General features: G+C 44.3%; 1 protein-coding gene across 2 annotated transcripts in view; it reads left to right on the top strand.

Annotated features, from left to right (window-relative positions):
* Positions 1–813: 813 nt before the first annotated feature.
* The window catches only part of BLNK (B cell linker), an 84490-nt gene continuing 72006 nt past the window's right edge, over positions 814–13297 (top strand). The window contains exon 1 of one of the 2 annotated variants that reach the window (XM_007119564.4): positions 814–1069. In XM_007119564.4, the coding sequence (XP_007119626.1) occupies positions 1023–1069 (47 nt within the window). In that variant the 5' untranslated portion in view covers positions 814–1022. The remainder of the gene's footprint in view (positions 1070–13297) is intronic. The other variant, XM_055081410.1, reaches the window with a different exon arrangement.

Raw genomic sequence — 13297 nt, 5'->3', positions numbered from 1 at the left:
TCCCCCCCTCCTCACTGGCCCATCACTAGGTCTGGTGAGGGGATGAAGGTGAGCAGTGGATGAGGCCAGGAGGGGACAAAGGCAGTGAGGACAGTGGCACCCTGCTTTTAAGGGGACTTCTGGATGGCCTGATGTCAGAACTGCATTGTTGGGAGGTTGTTCAATTTGTTCTTAGCTGACCTTTGAGTACATCTTGATTTTGTTTGAAAGCATCTGGCTATCAGCACAACTCCTGACACCATCAACCTGATAAAGAAGCCATGCTGTACAATGGAGATCCTCTCCCCTTTTCCAGATCTCCCATCTGTCTCTATCCCTAATGACCTTGCCTAGAGAATTGTCTTCCCATTTTACACAGATCTTCAGGAAAACTGAATTCTAACTCTCAAAGTAAACTGTTACCACTGTGTCACTGTCATCTTGATATTTATTTAAAAACATTTGGGGGAGAGGAGTGAGGAGAAACTATACAAAAATGCCATTTTCGTATAACGATCCTTTAAGTGGAAAAGTTTATCCATGACTTTATGCAAATGAGCAGAAAGTCCCAAAGAGTCTTTCAGATATTATTCTGCTTTTCCTTGAGCTCAGGAAGGGGACAGCATGACACCTGCTGAAAACAAGGACTATATATGTTCAGGACAACAGGAAGCAGTGACCAGCCAGAAGCTTGCCCTGACCTGGTTATAAATCTGGTTACAGAAGAAAGCAGCTGGAAAGCAATTTGCATGTCCAATAGGTTTCACTATTAAAGTTTACACAAAGTGGAGTAATCAGCCAAGCTGGCTGGCTACCCAGATCACATGACTATGTAGAAACATGAAACTTGACTACGTGCTCAAGCAAGTTTTACTTCTCCCTCGTGCAGGGGTGTCTGCCAGCAGCCTGCACTCTCAGAAATCAGACTCAAGTGACTAGGACTCTTGAGATCAAAGGCTTACCATGCTACTCCCCAGGACAGCCAGGCATTGCTGACGTGACCACTGGACAGTGATCTGTGGTTCGGATAGTTACCAAAAAGAATGGATAAGCTTAATAAAATAACTGTCCCCGCCAGTCAGAAGTTGAGGTAAGACTTTCGCCATCTAATACTTTTCCTTCTTCTCTTCCTATTTTTTTTTTTTTCAATGATCTTACTGCATCTTAGAAATACTGAAATCCTGGAATACGTTGCTAGCTGTAAGGCACTGGGGTGTCAATTGTTATAGGGAAGGGGACTTGCATTTTTAAAGAAATGTGTAGGAACAAGTGAACTTATTCTAGCTGGCTTTGCCAGTGATGGATTGAAGTGTAAAGCTTTGAAGAGAAAATAAAAAAGAAAAGCCAAGGGCTTAGATTCTACCAATGGTCAGCTTGGAGAGTCTGAACACAGCAAGCTTTTCTAAAAAAAAGTTTGGTCTAATCTGACTACTCAAATATTTCATTGTGGATTGCTATTTAATGTTAAAGACTGTTGTAATAATTTGTATTCGTTGTAGTTTTACTGTCTCATTTAATTTGTGGCTGTATGTCACAAGTGTTTTGGGGAGATTAGATCTGTTTTTCCAGTGTCTTCATGTCAGTGTAACAATTATCTATAAAAAGCCACTTAGAAAGAATAAATAAACCAGAAGTGGCCCAAGGGGAAATAATCAAGAAACTCCTCTGACCTATAGAAGAAAAGACTTCCCAAATTTTTATTTAGAAGATTTTCCTTTTGTCTCATTGTGACAACATCGTGGCTTTTTTTTTTTTTTTTTTTTTTGTGGTATGCGGGCCTCCCTCTGTTGTGGCCTCTCCCATTGCGGAGCCTCCCGTTGCGGAGCACAGGCTCCGGACGCGCAGGCCCAGCGGCCATGGCTCACGGCCAGCCGCTCCGCGGCATGCGGGATCCTCCCAGACCGGGGCGCGAACCCGGTTCCCCTGCATCGGCAGGCGGACGCGCAACCACTGCGCCACCAGGGAAGCCCCTATCGTGGCTTTTTGAGACTGGAACTTTTAAGTGTTCAATGAGTGTTTTATATTTCAGCTACCACTTGAACTTCAGTTTTTCACAGGGTGATGTGACACGTGTAGCAAGGAAGTTATCACAAATGATAAGGAGCTAGAGAATCAGAGCTTTTGAGACAGAATTTAAGAGAAATCAGTCTGGGAATGGCAGAGGAACAGCCCTTCACAGTTAGAATGTGGGTCATATACCTGGTAGGCACTTGGTAAATGATAGTTTGAAACGAGCTGCTGGTCTTGAATCAAGAGGCAGCATGGCCGCGGTCAGCCCTTTCAAGGGTGTGTTGATAAGGAGACAAAAATCTTCCTCAATCTTGCCCTTAGTCTCATGTTGCTACATCGTCATGGGAGGGGGTTAGGTAAAAGAGTGCAAGTAGTAAGTGACTCAATGAGTATAAGAAGTGAATTGGAGTAGCTGGAGAGGTTTTAACAGAGAAGACGCTTCAAGTGCTAAGCTTTGTTAAAGTAAATGAACAAACAAAATCAAATAAAAACGAACATGTAGATGTTGAGAATGGAGTCGTGGTTACCAAAAGTGAAGAGGCAGGGGGCGGAGGGTGAAATGGGTAAAGGAGGTCAAGTGTATGGTGATGGATGGAAACTAGATTTTTGGTGGTGAGCACACTATGGTACATACAGAAGTAGAAATATAACGTTGTAAAAGTGAAAGGTACATAATGTTATAAACCAATGTTACCTCAATAAAAAAATAAATAAATAAAGAGCTAGGCTTTGAGAGGCAGGTAAGATAAAAGAAGTTGGAGAATTGGAGGGAAAACCTGATGTGCTGGGAGGGAGGAAAGACAGAAGCTGACTCTGGGAGCTGGACTTGACTAGGTCCATTTGTAGGATGATGAGGAGAATCTTCTGCCCAACAGAGGCTGTAGAATAGGCCTATGGGACCAGAAGGTCCTCAAAAGGTTGGATGCGTAGGGTGGGGCCAGATCACAAAGGACAGTGAGGGCTCTAACCACGGAGGGCTGGAGAACGGTTTATACAGTTACAGATGTCATGCCAACGGGCTTAAGGGAGGTTGGCAGGATGGACCGGAGGGGACGGAACCTGGAGGCAGGGATGCTCAGTAGGAGGGGCGGTTAAGTAACCCAAGCCTCTAGTGCTGCAGGCCTGGACTTGGGGCGGAGCAGTGAAAAGGGAGAGGGAAGGAAAGACATGCCAAAGAAACGAACAAGGCATGGATATTAAGGTTTCTCTCAAATGAGCAAGAGGGTTTAGAAGGTCCTTTTCAGAGATATTCCATAACCTAGGCCTATACTAAGTCTTAGAACCTCTTTCAGGATATCCAGATGGGAATTTAAATAGAGGCAATAGAACCTAAATCACTTTATGATCTTTCCTTCGGGGACAAAGTCCAGCTTTGTCACAGAGCAGTCGACAGACAACATACAACACTAGATTAGAGGGTAGAAAACCAAAACCGTATTGTGGATAATCATATACTACATTCATCTGCTCAGGCAAAAGTAACTTTTTTTTTTCTACTTGGTTACTGAGTTGTTTTTACAGAATTGGCCTGTTTTGATAAAATGTGCACTGTGGATGTGGAACTTTTCAAAGAAATGAAATTGTACACACAATGAACTTGAAACACCATTTTAAATCTTTTCTGTAATTAGATGGGATGGCGAGGAATAGGTCAATGAATACTTGATCCCTGTGGTTTGTATCCTCTGTCCTGACAGGTTATCACCAATTCAGAATGTTGCTGACTGTGCAATTATTTGGCATCAGATGACAGTATAAGTGAAGAGCTGTGTTCATACTCCTAGGTTTATCAAAGTTTATATGATAATTTGCTTAAATTCTTAGCCAGAAAAAATAGAGAGATAGTGAGTGTCCATCAAGGGGGAGTAAAAGGGATGACCCTGATCTAGGGGGTATATTCCCAGGGCTGGAAAGAGACTAGAGGCAGAAGGCGTGACCAGGAGGGAGGGAAAGTAGAGTCAACTAAGGAAAAGAGGGCAGGTATGATTGGAAAAAAAAAAAAGATCCTCAAAATGAAGGAGAAAGAGAAGGTTCCAGATGGACCTTCCCAGATGGACAGCCAGGGATGAGTAGTCAGCCTGAGAGTTTCTACTGCAGAGGAATTGAGAAAGGCGAAGTGGCTAAGTTGTATGTGACCACAGAAATGTGTGAGCACAAATTCTTGCTTTTTTTCTCACCTTGGGGCACTACATGAAGTCGGTTTCTCTGTTAATGGGAATCCAAAAACTCTCAGGATCTTTTAGTTGATTCTTAGCCATGATTTTCCCTGGATTTTATAAGGTAATGGTATCGTCAGAAACGCAGCTCAGACCCGAGGTCTCAATCCTTCCACAGTAGGTATTCCTATTCATAAAAATATTACACTTCTAGGTAAACGTTTCAACACTTACAGTCCTGAATCACAATGACTATATTCCTTTCAAGTTAGTGAAACTAGTTTGTAAAGGAAATTTTACGTTTTTATATGTTTAATAACCTCCCAGATGACTCATCGTCTGTGTGTGTGTATTTTTCTTTGTAGCTCCCACAAACACATACTCACTTATTTTTACAAACGGAAAAAGTCTTTGACACAGGTGTGGTCAAGCCAAGTCTCCCTAATCCTTACATTATTGGTCGAAGAGTATGGTATTTTTCAGTCAAACTAACATATGTGTGAGTTTAGGAAAGTTTACTTAAATTCCCTGGTCCCGGCTACTTCAGCTGAAAAGATAGAGATAATATCAGCACCGATCCCACAGGGCTGTTGTAAGGATTAGAGTGATCCTGGCACATAGTAATTACTGGATTGAAAAATGGTGGTTATTTAATATCTTATTGTTATTCTTATTAATTCTATAGGTGTGCAATTGATTTTCCGAACAGAAACATAGTACTTTACATTGATCCTTGATAAATTTCATGTGAGTTTCAGTTCTTCTTTTTCGCTATTTTGTCTATTTTACCTGTTGCTTCTGACATCTGTGGCATTTAGCTTTGCATGGACTGTGACGTGACAAACATCCCTTCTCTGCCCTAATCTAAGTGGTTAATAAACTGTTGAGCATGATAGAGCCCTGCCATGGGTGTCTGGGTCTCACGGCTAGGGCTCTCACTTGGAGATCCTATTTGACAGATCCTGGGACATGATTTTTCTTCTCAGGTCTTGGAATCCTTATTGGCGTTTCCAGTTACTTGACTTTTCAAGTTCAATTCTTCAGAACAAATTTATCTTCTTTTCACCTTTCTGCCACTAGATCCCTCTCTGGTCCTCCCTGTGTCTGTCAATGGTGTCATCATCAACTCTAAGTCTGATACATCCTTTCCTCTGTACCGTCACTCCCCTAACACAACCTCTAGTCTTTCTTTCATGATGCTTCCATATACGCCCTTTTCTTTCCTTTTCTACCACACCATCCTGGTTAGGTCCTCATCACCCTGTGTCCCCCAGCTACAAAATGAGGAGTTTGGATCTGACGATTCTCAAAGTCCCTCTCAGCTCTGATGCTGTGTGATCCTTTAGCCATGAAGACCATGCTTGAAATGTTACATCCTCTAAGGCTACCATTTCATCCCATGACCCTCAGGAAATATTTCCTGATGGAATTATCAACTTGTTTGAGATAGTTTTCAAAATATTTTCAAACTCTTTTCTTACAAAGTTTTTGAAAACTGCCCAGCTCAGAACACTGGGAACAGAGGATTCATCTAGACAGCATCCAGATGCATCACCTAGAAGGTAGCTATGATGTATTTAGAAGGACAAAGCAATTGGTACCCAAAAGGGCAGGATTCCGATTGCCAATGACTAGCTATGGGTCCTGATGAAGTCACTCAACTTCTCTAAGCCTCAGTTTCCTCAACTGTCAAATAAAACTAGAGATGCCTTCCTCACAGGCTTGTTGTGAAGACATGGGCTAAAGTGCCCAGAATATTTGTCACATGGTCAGTATAACAAGTACATAAAAAGTAAACACAACAATCAGTACTTTAACCCACCCTTCATGAGTGACCATTTGTTATCTCTCTTCCTACTCATGGTAGAAGATCCAACCCCCTTTAACTGGAGGGCAAGCAGAGCAGGAAGCTGCCCGGGGGCTCACGGTGGGTGGATAGAGCACATCCTAAATACAAGTGTGTCTCGGGCATCTCTCTTCTCATTCTTTTAAAAGTTTAGATCAGAGGCCAGTGCTGAGGTGGGAGGGCAAGAGGAGGCACAGCATCTAATGGTAGAGATAAGATAGACTTCCCAGGACGTATGGTTTCCTATTCTCCTCACACCGCCTACCTGCCTTATGTCAGCTGAGAACCTGCTCAACTAGGCTATATTGTGTTGTACCAATGGATGCAATTCTCAGACAAGGTCTCTGTCTTCTCATGGGCAAGCTACATGGCAGCCACTTTAGAAATTTGCTTAGTGTTTGTGGATTTCAGGATCATCACCTAGGAAAACTCAAGGCACTCTTTCTCATCCACTCTGGGCATGGGTCTGCCAGGAAAATGCTAAACCAGAGTCCGCATATTCAAGGCACCCTCTCTTCTGGATCCAATAATCACCTGAACAATATGTGCTGTGGCTGAACGATTCCTCCCTCTTCGTGCAACCTGTCCCCAAAGCGGCTAGGATACAATTAATTCAGTTTCCAAGAACTGAACCACAATTACATTCTAGCTCTGCCTCTTACATCACTGGATGGGAGGAGATTGGGCTGGTAACCAAATGCTTTAGGCACACATTTACAATCTCTTGGTTTTCCCCCACAGATGATTAACCTCATCTGTTCTGTGAAGAATTTACTTGTTTGGTGCATTTGCAAAGAGGATCTTACTATTGCCCTCAGGCAATGACATGAAGGAATCTAGCCTTGTTAAAGAAAACATGAATAAGAAAAAAAAAAAGAAATTAGATAATAGCTTGTTATAGAGATATTGAAACACTGGATGGCTTTCTTTGACTTTTTAATAAACCCCATAGAAGTTATCTCCTTCTACCCTCCCCCAAGACATAGCTGCATCATTTAGATCAGTGGTTCTCCACCAGGGACAATTTTGCCCTCCAGGGGACATTTGACTATCCCACTTGGGGAGGGGGGCTCACACCTCATAGGTAGATGCCGGGGTGCTGCTAAACATCCTGAACTGTGCAGAGCAATCCTTGCAGCAAAGTATCATCTGGCCCAAAATGTCAATAGTGCTGCAGTTGGGAAACTCTGATTCAGACCAAGTGGAATGAATTCTGTGTAGAACAAGAAGCACAGATTCACTTGTATGTGCTTATAGTGACAGCATGTATTTATAATACATATCTTTGCAATTGATGTGGCCTCTGCTTGCTGGACTGATTTTCCTCTGTCTGGGATGATTTGGGTCGGGGGTTGCCAAGGGGAAAGTTCAGAAGTGCTTGAGCCTATATTTCAATGAGTTGTTTTTGGAAAAAGAATTTTTAGTGTCAAACAAAACTAGATTCCAGGAACTCCATGCACCACTGAAGCATAAGTTGTTCTCTCCTGGGTAGAGAAATGAGAGCAGGAAAAGATTTCCAGACATCAGTTCGCCTTAGAATAGTATGTTTCTACCTCTCTAAGTAGACTGGGCAACTTGAGTGGACACCACTAGAGTTAGGATAAAAAGTCAGTCAGACTCCGATTCTGTAAGTTAGTGGTCCCAGGGGCTGCTGCTGCCTCCCCATCAGACACATTGTGTCTCTTGCTTTGTGATTTGGGTCTGTCAGGTCCCCTTAAATCTCACTGACCTGGGACCATTCTGCTTCTTTAAGGTGACCCTGCATCTCTCTATTTGCTCCCTTAGGTGTTGATGTCTAAGCTCTCAGAAACAGCTTTAGTTTTCTCATTCCACGTACCTGCTCAGCTTCCTAAGCCTCCAGAGACCAAGCACACAATTAGAGATTAAGAGGATGGCACACCTGCTCCAGAAATGGGCCCCCCCTGCAGATTGGGTGGAATTCCAGCCCCCATCCAAGTCCTGCCTCCAGATCAAGGGAGCCGTAAGCCCTGAAGCGTGCTCCAGCTAACTGTCCGCTAGGTCCCGCTGACCTCAAGGCTCCCAAGCATGCTGTAGCGAAGCAGCTTTTGTGCTGGGCTCTGATGTTGGCACTCAGGTCCCCTGATCTGCGGTGGAAACCCTCCCTCAGAGAAGCACACCTCCTGCTGTGGGCTGAGCCTCTTGCTGGCTCATGTGCTTCCATCCCCGGTTCTACGTCCCTCAGTGGGAAAGCTTGTCTTCCTTCCCACGACTGTACCTCGCTCCACAGCTGAGGGCTGTCTGCTCCCAACAACTCCTGCCTCCAGCCCTCCAGTTGCTCCTCCATGTTTGACCCACCTTCTCCTACCTGTCCTGTCTCATCTCCCTTCTGAAAGGTCATCCATCAGCAGCTATATCTGCAGGCTGATTTTCCACTCAGGTGTTTTCACAACCCTTTTACAGCATCATGGTCTAGGCCCCCAAACAGGCCGTAGTCCCTCAGTCCAGCATGGCTTGTTTCAATGCTCATTTCCCCAGCAAGGCACGGAAGCCAGCTTAAGGGATGTATTGCATGTCCTTGATGAGCGGTGCTTCCCTGTTGGCCACTTTCCTGAGAAAGAAGCTCATTATCCCAGGGGTGTCTCTGCCTCCCAGCAGGCTGGCTGGGGGCCCCAGATCTCCTCCAGATTTCAACCCTCCCCACGGTGTAGGAAATACACAGCAGAGGCCACTGAGTTTCCTGGGCCTGTGCTGTGCAGTCTCACAGGGCCCCATGCTTGGTTTAATGTCTGCTGTTGCAGTCTTAAGATTCTCAATAATTTTGAACTAGTAGCCCTGCATTTTCATTTTACACTGGGCCCCAGAAATTAGGTAGCCAGTGCTGGCCACAAGTTCCGTGAGCCGCCTCGGCTGAGCCTGCTCCCCCTGCAATGTGTCAGGACACAAACATCAGTGGAGAAGCCTCCTCCTTTCCCCTCCCCAGCGCCCAAATCAGAAAGGTTTACTGGGCAAGTAAGATGGAGAGGCCATCTAACTAGTCCCTCAGGTAAGAGGCCCAGAGAGGTGAAGTCACTTATCTAAGCTCACACCAGAAAGGCCTAGTCTAGAACTACACCTCCATGTTTGCCTAGGAGGAGGGAGGAACAGCAGGCCACGCCTTCCTTTTTTTTTCCTGTGTTATTTACTGGCCAGTAAAACATTCTAGCTTAGTCTGTGTTTTATATTTTTCCTAGACTTTTTTTTTTTAACTAAAAAGCAGGTAATTTACTAGTCAGAAACCCCTGTGAGGCCCTACAGAATATTACTGTCAGTATTTCATGCTATTACATGTTTCCAGGTCCAAACTTGAATTTGACACTGACTCAGTCATGTTTGGTACCCTACTGAGAGTATATATTTTTCAAAGAATGCTCCCACAATTGTTCATGTAATCTGAGAGTGAGTTATAATTAAAAAGAGCAGAGTTGGTCTTATGTGTAGACTAAGCATACAGGACCATATTGTATAATTTAAGAAGTGCCCCAGAAAGGTGTTTTTTGCTGAACTTTGGAATCAGGCAGACCTAGGTTTGAATACTTGCTCTGTACTCCCTTGCTCTTGGTCTTTGAGCAGGTTACTTAATCCTTTTTAGCCTCAGCTTTTCACCTGGAAAATGGGAATAATAATATATAATATAATAGGGGTGTTGTAACAGTAAACATATTACATAGAGAGTAAAAGTTCAGTCAATGTCCCCTCCCCACAAATCCCTCCTGGCCTGGGCTCTCCTGTTGCCCCAGTTGTGTCATTAGAGAGACATCCTCCTGGGATAAGGCGTGTCTCAGAGTCCTGGTTCAAACTTAAACATCACCATGTGTAATAGGTTAAGGCATTAAGCCCTTAGCCGTCACTAACACCCAAGTGGGAATCTAACAGCTCAGACCGTGGGGACAGAGAGCTGTGCTCTTCTGTCTCCCACACAGAGGTGGCTCAATCTATGGTTGTTAGTTGAAAGAAGGGGACATTGTTCAGGAAAGTGGTGATAAGAAGGAGGGAAAGGTCAGAGGAGGGAGACCACACCTAAGTAAAGGGAGTTCCCGGCGGGGAGGCTGTGACTGAGGTTGCTTGGACCAGAGGATTAGAGAGTTGAGCTCAAAGGTTGAAAGAAATGCGCTCCCCCATTGACTATGTTGTTGCTGTTTACTTTACAACTTTACTTGGTTCAAAGTGCAAAAAACTGCAGGGTGAAGAGTACCTTTTATGCATGTTTGGCATGTTAATGACGATACCTAATCCTGGACAGGAAGGAAACAGTCATTTTAGTGCAAATAACTACAGTAGAATCAAATACAAACATGAGAAATATACTTTCAAAAAGGAAAATGGCACATGTAATACCACATCACTGGAAAACTGGACCCTCTACATATATGTAACTATTTTGCCTTTTGAATTGTCTTTACAGCCTGTTCAGGGTCAAAGTCCGCTTTTTACAACTGAAAACCTTTTGATTTCATGGCATCAGATGATCACAGATTATCACAGTTGCCCAACCAATCCCAGATGACTGGTCAAATTCACCTGATGAATGCTGAAAACAACTCTTAACATGACTAAAACAAAAGTTATTCATGTGCCTCAAAAGTAAATTGGAAAAAAAAATCTGCTTTAAAATTGCTAATGACTACTTGGGGTGATGAACTGTTCTGCAACTGGTTAGTGGTGGTGATTGCACAGCACTGTGAATTTACTAAATGCCCCTGAGTTGAACACTTTGAAATGGTGGAATGATGAATTTTTGATAATGAAATTATTTTCCATATTTACCGTAAAATATTATGAGGATCCATGATCCTATTTTTGTTCAACCAATTAGATACTGTGTCAAAGCTGTTTTTAAAAAAAAAAAAAAAAAAAAAAAATGTATTAACTGGGGAATTCCCTGGCGGTCCAGTGTTTAGGACTCAGGGCTTTCACTGCTGTGCGCCCGGGTTAGATCCCTGGTCAGAGAACTAAGATTTCGCAAGCCGCACGGTGCACCCAAAAAAATAAAAAATGCATTATCGATAAATGTTTCTGGATGGTAAACATTTAAGAATGTCAATGCTTCCTTCCACTTCAATCCTTACACGTGATATTCCCCAATATCTTTTTTTCACTAAGATCCCAAAGAAATGAGCTTGAGTCAAATTTTTTCAATGTATAGGAAATACCATTCTGCAAAATCTCTCTACTCCCTGAAAATATCTTTGCTTTTAGCTATAGAAATGAATGCCCAGACAAGTGGGTGTACCATGTAGACACAGCCAAGGATCATTTTTTTTCCACGTTAAGGCTAATTTTTTAAAGAACACACTCAAATTCTTAAAACATATTCCTTTTCTAGAATTACACAGGATTATATTTTCAGAATTTTCTGAAAATGATTAGTTACTTATTTATCCTTGAGTCTTACAAATTTGAGAATCATCAGTTTCACACAATAATTTTCATGCTGTTAGAGGAAAGACTGTAAACATCACAAAATTCCTGCTACCAGCACCTAGTTAGAACAAGAAGCAAATCAGAGCCCAGGGACTTCCCTGGTGGCACAGTGGATAAGAATCCACCTGCCAATGCAGGGGACATGGGTTTGAGCCCTGGTCCGGGAAGATCCCACATGCAGCGGAGCAACTAAGCCTGTGTGCCACAACTACTGAGCCTGCGCTCTAGAGCCTGTGAGCCACAACTACTGAGCCTGCACGCCACAACTACTGAAGTCCGCGTGCCTAGAGCCTGTGCTCCGCAACAAGAGAAGCCACCGCAATGAGAAACCCACACACCGCAGCGAAGAGTAGGCCCCGCTCTCAGCAACTAGAGAAAGCCCGCGCGCAGCAACAAAGACCCAAAGCAGCCAAAAATAAATAAATTTATTTTAAAAAATAGGTTTAAAAAACAAAATCAGAGCCCAGTACAGGATTAAATAACAGGACCTCTGGGGGCTCTTCCAAACCCATGAGCCTCCCTTAACTTTTTTGCTTTTCACAACCTGCTTTCACATGTTTTAGGAAGAAGCTTCCCTCTATCCCAGCCCCTCCCTGCCCTGTGGGTGAGTGAGAGCAGGCACCAGCAAGAGGAAGGAAAGTGCTGCATCCCTACAGACCCCTAAAATCAGGGAGGGGGAGAGCCTGACAATTTCTGCTGTCACACCAAGGGGCAAATCTTCTAAGAACTTTTTACAGCTAGTATAACCTAGTTTCCTGTCATCTCATCAGTGTCAGAGCGGTGTGGCCCAAGCCTAACTGCCTCTGATAGGGTAGAGTGTGCCAGGAGTTTTTTGGAAAGGAATCAGGGTGTGAGTAGGATCATCCTTGGTCCTGGTTATGTCAAGTCAGCCCAATTTCGGTCTGCTTATAACCGAGATCAGCAGTCTAGATATGCCAAAGACTACCACAAAATATTTGCAGATCTCAGTGGGAAAAAGAGAAGGAAATGGTGGAGCGTCTGCAGAAACTTGCAAATTACTTTCTCTGGTTAATAGGTGGTAAGATAACCCAGGCCGCGAGATGCTCACGTGTAAGGTGCACACATGCCCCTACTCCAGGATTCTTAGGTGGCCTTTCTGACTAGGGTGATAAGAAGGACACACGGGAATAGCTACCCAGGTCTCCTTGCAGCTGAGCTCAGCCACTCTGCTTGTGAGCCTGTTCTGGACCCAGAGAGCCCCTGACACATTCCTTCCTGCCGCCTGCCTGCACTGCCCTCTCTTTCCGCGTTTTCCTGCCATCTGTCCCTTCCTCTTTTTTCTCTGCCCCTCCCTAAAGACTGAAACGGGCCCCTAAGAGACCATGCAACCATCGAGCAACAAGTCTGACCTTGGGGATTAGTGGCAGGGCAGTGGGGGCACATGTGTCCCTGGTAAAACCACTTGGCTGGTAGAGGGATTGGATGCCTTCTCCAGAGACAGAGAGGAAGGTGCCCAAAGAGGCACGTGGTGAAGCTGGTCATCCACCCCTGGTGAGTGGCCCAAGCTGAGACAAGTCAGCACATGTCATCCAGGGGTGGTCGAGAGCACGTGTTCTGGAGTCAGACGGCCCGATTTTGAATCCCAGCTCTGTTGTTTATTACATGTAGGACCTTGGGCAAATTACTTCTCTGGGCAAATATTTTCTCACTATAAAAATTAGGATAATCACAACAATGTGAATATACAATGTGTATGTGAATACACTACTGACTGTACACTTAAAATTGGTTACGATCGGGCTTCCCTGGTGGCGCAGTGGTTGGGAGTCCGCCTGCCGATGCAGGGGACAAGGGTTCGTGCCCCGTTCCGGGAAGATCCCACATGCCGCGGAGCGGCTGGGCCCGTGAGCCATGGCCGCTGAGC

The sequence above is a fragment of the Physeter macrocephalus genome, chromosome 20 (genome assembly GCF_002837175.3).
Source record: "Physeter macrocephalus isolate SW-GA chromosome 20, ASM283717v5, whole genome shotgun sequence".
NCBI classification, from domain to species: Eukaryota; Metazoa; Chordata; class Mammalia; order Artiodactyla; family Physeteridae; genus Physeter; species Physeter macrocephalus.
Note: the sequence above shows the minus strand (reverse complement) of the source record. Positions and strands in the feature narration are given on the sequence as shown.